Raw genomic sequence first — 5,015 nt, forward strand, 5'->3', positions numbered from 1 at the left:
GACTGAGGCACACACAGAAACTGGCATAACAGACATTTCCTGAGAATAAATGGTCAGTGCCTGAAAGAATGGGGAAACTTGAAGTAAAATACAAGTGGGCCAAACATGCATACGAAGGAAATTAAATGAATATAGTTCAAAATTCCTGAGCAGGCCCACTAAGTACCAAGGATAACAGCTTGAGAGACCGGCACAGCTACAGAATGTCGGAATTCTCTAACAACAAAAGCAGGATCCCACAAGTGTCCAGCACAGACTGAGGTCTGGGGACGCAGAGCTTCAGGTTAAAAATCAGACAAGAACCAGACTGTCAGTCTTGTCAGCACTGTCGCTTGCCAGAAGCCAACTGGGCTCTTTCTGAGTCCTGATAGGAAACTGTTTTCAAAATAGAATTCCATATCGAGTCAGACAGCTGCTCAAAGCCAGCACAGCTAAAAGCCAGTGTAGGCACCCAGTTCACCCTGCCTTACAGATTTTCCCCTCGGAAAGACTGTGGAGATAACTCTGGAGAATGAGAGCCCGGTCTCTTCTCTGAATGGCTATCTTAACTGCATGGGAGTTCACTGAGTATCTGTATAGACTTTGGGTCTAGTGAATTTCAGTGTTATGATTTACATTTTCATAATAATGTTTATTACAATTACATATATATGTGTGTGTATTATATGTATATATATGTATGTATACACACACACAATATATATATAATATATAAAATCTAAAGAGAAAACCACTTTTGGAGGCTAGCATCTGGTAGCATCTAACAGTACTCCACTACCAGAATGCAAGCATATCCAGGTATTCCTGTGGGCGGCAGCACCTATGAGAGTAGAACAGACTTGGTAAGGTCACCTGCACTCTCCTTGAAGATAAAACAGAAACACTGTCTTAACAAGTGGGAAGTAAATAAAATGCTCACACCCTAATTCTAGGGCTTGGAAGGTAGAGGCAAGAGGACTGCACAGCCAGTTCCAGGTTGAACTACATACTGAGATGCTGTCTCAAAATAACAAAGAAGCTCCAGGGAGGGAGGGGGCGGGGGGGGGACTTAGCACATTGGCACATAGTAACTACACAGTTAACAGCATCTCCCATCTGCAAACACATTATTTGGAACAAGGATGTTTACTACACCACTCTTTAAACAGCCAAAACTGGCACACGCAAAGTGTCCTTCCACATGCATCTATAAATGGGGAGGAGGCGCACGGACCTCCTTAAGGTACTGTATCTGCAGAGCAGAAACAAACACACATCGTATTAAAAACTTTTATTTTAATTTACTATACATATTTAAATTTTAGAACACTATTGGGTGGATTCGGTGTTCTCTGTCTGTCTGACTTCATCTTCAGTAACCTGTGAAGACATCAAGAGTTTTACTCCTCCAGCTCTTTCAGCCCACCCTGTGCACAGTTCAACCCCCCACACCCCCTCCTGTGAAGACCTGTCCCACTTCCTGCAGGAATTATTATAGAGTTTAACAACAACAAAAAAACAAGTTCCAATATAAATCACCAAGTGTCCATTAAAAACTATATAATAGAAGGAATATTATATGTAGGTTTCCTAAGTTTCTCACCTTATTCTTACCTATAAAACAAAAGCATTATTATGAGAAAAATTAGCAGGAGTGAAACCCAAGGTATTCGTCATCAATGCGTCTTACTGCAGGCACATTTCTGTTTGGAATAGACGGTTACAGATCCAGTGCAAAGGGATACCAGTAAGTTCCATGTTCCTAACCCATGGACACAAGTGTCATGAAAAAGTAAGCAACTTGAAAATAAATGTCATGTGAGTAATATGTTTGTCTGTAAGACATATTTTCAAGTTCAAAGGGTGACTGGAAATTAGACTAAGTAGGAAGAGCTGGTGAGGTAGGTTCACAGGGCAGCTATCAGACAACAAGAAAGAAGTCAAAAATTTAACAATTTACATGGGCAGCTCAAACATTAAAGCCATGTTTGAATCTCATTTCCAGAACATTCACACATTTAACAGTTATGGAAACTTTAAATCTCAGAAGCCTTAATTTTTCAAATGCTTATTAAGTTTATAAAATTTTAAAAAGGGAGGGCTCAATTAGAACTAACACAGCTACTAAGAACAATTATACCATTTCTTTCTCTTCCAGTTCTACTGTATGATTTGCATGCTGGTAACAAATTTAAAGGCAAATTATAGCTGTTTTCTTGTCAAAATACCATCGGGATGAATATAATCACTGTGTGAGACAAATACTCTCTGTTCTTTCTCTGTTTTATTTTTGGTTTGTTTTCATTAGGTTTTGGTTGTTGCTTAATTTCTATTAAGTTTCTTCATAGAAGGAATCTCTGACGTGGAAACTTACCATTTTTCGAGATCTTTCCAATAGCTTGTCCCATATTGTAAACTGTGCCTGAAAGAAAATATTTGCTATAAATGACATATGGAGGGAAGCTGGGGTTTTTAGATTTATTTTATCCTTACATGTGTGTTTCATCTGCGTATATGTATGTGTGCCACATCTGTGCCTGGTGCTTAGGGAGGTCAGAAAGGGGCATCAAATCCCTAGAACTGGTGTGGTGAAATGTTAACCATTATACAGTTACTGGGAGTTGAACCCAAGTCCTCTGCAAAAACAAGTATTCTTAACCACTGAGCCATCTCTCTAGCCCTCCAAAGGAAGAACCTCCAAATCTTTACATAGCATTTTTAAAAGACTGTGTGTGCATGTCTGTGTATGGGCATGGGGGGTAGGTAGGACTGCAAGAACGCTAGAGACCTCAGATGCCTAGCATTGGCGTTACAACGGTTGGAGCCCTGGGTGGGTTTGTAGGTACTGAGTCAGCTCTCCCACTCTGCTTGGCTGGGACGTGGTCTTCCTCCCCCTTGTCCAGCTACATCATTTCCATCCACCCCAAAAGAATTCTAGGAGGAAGCACAGAGGGTGCCCCACTGCCGCAAACACTACAGTTCTTTCCCTAACAAGCCAATCTCAGCCTGCAGAGGTCACCCTTTAAATCCTATGACACGCACTCACAGAGGAAGCCATTAGGAGCAATTGCACTGCTGTGATACTGGCAGACCCAGGACTCAGCAAACTAAACCACCCAAGGTCAAGCAGAAAGCTAACAAGGTGACACGGAGGCACAGGAGTGCTCAGTGACCATTTCACACAAAATGGGCTCAGGAAATCTGGAATAAGTGGCAACATTACTAACTAGCTACATGCAAACCCTTCGAAAGGCAGTCTGGTATGCCAAAGAAAACCACGCCTTCCTGAGGCCAAAGGAACTGGTGCAGAGGCTATTAATGTACCTGGGACAGAGCAGACGGAAGGAGGGGCCTGCAGTGAGGTCAGCAAGGCAAGCAGGGCTGTGTAAAAACCATGGTTGAGTTTACTGGAGAGAGACCACTGCGAAGTTGGGCATGGAGAATTATACAATCTGTATATGGTGCACCTGTAATCCCAACTTTAGGAGGCAAAAGCAGGAGTCAGAAGATCGAGGTCACCCTCATCTACACAGTGACTTCAAGGTCAGCCTGGACAAAAATGGAAACACCTAGAGGGCTATGTCAGAGGCTCAGAGGTTAAAAGCACTGTCTAATCCAAGGAGCCCAGGCTTAATTCCTAGCACTTACAAGGCAGCTCATAACCATCTGCAACTCTAGTTCCTTGGGACTGGATGCCATCTTCTGGACTCCATAGACCACGTGATGCACAGATACACATGCACACAAAACCCTCATATACATAAAGATGTTAAACATGGACTTGATTACAAGTCACAGGCTACACTATGGAGCGTGAGATTGAAAGCAGGAAGCAGTACTCAGCAATCCATCTGGTTATGTGCTGCTGTACAGTGGAGAGCTTAGAATCAGAGTGGTCTGAGCTAGGAGTCGAAGGACTTACTAGTGACTGGGAAGGAAGGGAGAAAGAATCAAGGATTATCACAAGGAAGAGGAAGGGGAAGACTAGGGCAAGAAGCACGTGCGCAGAAGTCCAACATGCCACATGGTGTCATCAAACTCATAACAGTCAGGCTCTGACTCTATCCTATCCACCATCCTTTTCAATAGCACAGTTTTGATTGCTGCAGCTAACCAAGTTATGAAGGCAAGATGGTGCCTCCCATATTACAATCTACCAAAACAGTTTTAACATAGTTCCTCTTCGCTTCAGTCCAACTTTAGGCTCTGTGTATTAGAAAATTTTTAAATGAAAGAAATAAAATATCCCATACTAATATATTAGGAAACAGAACATATTAAAGGTATGGTGGTTTGAATATGCTTAGCCCAGGGAGTGGTCTTGTTGGAGTAGGTGTGGCCTTGTTGGAGGATTGTCACTATGGGGGTGGAATTTGAGACCCTCCTAAAAGCCACATGGGAGCCAGTCTTCTGTTTGCCTTGTCTTCAGAACAAGATGTAGAATTCTCAGCTCTTCCAGCACCAAGCTTCCTTGATGATAATGGACTGAACCTCTGACCCTGTAAGCCAGCCCCAATTAAATGTTGTCCTTTCTAAGAGTTGCCTTGGTCATGGTGTCTCTTCACAGCAATGGAAACCCTAAGACAAAAGGTAACAATTCTTTCCATACTGCTAGAGAGGTTTAGAGAAATTCCTGTTATGATCCCAAAATTCTATGACTAAAGTTAAATACAAAGGAATTAAGTAGTTAAATTTTATATGAAAATATATATGCATGTTTTTTGGGAAGCTTCTGAAACTGAGTAACATATGGCTTTTGTAAATGTTCTTAGAATAAGATACTGCTCCTCCACTCCACACCCCTCCCCCACTTAAACCATCCTCCCCATCATCCCCCCTTTCTCCTTCCTATCATGTGTTGTTCTACAACTCTTCCCCCTCCCCACCACTGTCCCCACTCCTAGCTGAGTGATTGACAGCAGGGGCCAGAGGTCAACTTTCTTTAAGAGTTGGGACCAAGATACCAATTTGCAAAACACAAGAAAACCAAGAAGGAAGACCAACATGTGGATACTTCATTCCTCCTTAAAATAGGG

General features: G+C 42.3%; 1 protein-coding gene across 1 annotated transcript in view; it reads right to left on the reverse strand.

Moving 5' to 3' along the window:
- Nucleotides 1-1,257: 1,257 nt before the first annotated feature.
- Nucleotides 1,258-5,015, reverse strand: part of Mrpl39 (mitochondrial ribosomal protein L39) — a 17,220-nt gene continuing 13,462 nt past the window's right edge. The window contains exons 9-10 of the mRNA XM_021209644.2: nt 2,354-2,401; nt 1,258-1,359 (exon numbers count right to left, since the gene is read on the reverse strand). Of these exons, the coding sequence (XP_021065303.1) occupies nt 1,309-1,359; nt 2,354-2,401 (99 nt within the window). The 3' untranslated portion in view covers nt 1,258-1,308. The remainder of the gene's footprint in view (nt 1,360-2,353; nt 2,402-5,015) is intronic.

This window comes from Mus pahari, chromosome 12 (assembly GCF_900095145.1).
Source record: "Mus pahari chromosome 12, PAHARI_EIJ_v1.1, whole genome shotgun sequence".
NCBI lineage: Eukaryota > Metazoa > Chordata > Mammalia > Rodentia > Muridae > Mus > Mus pahari.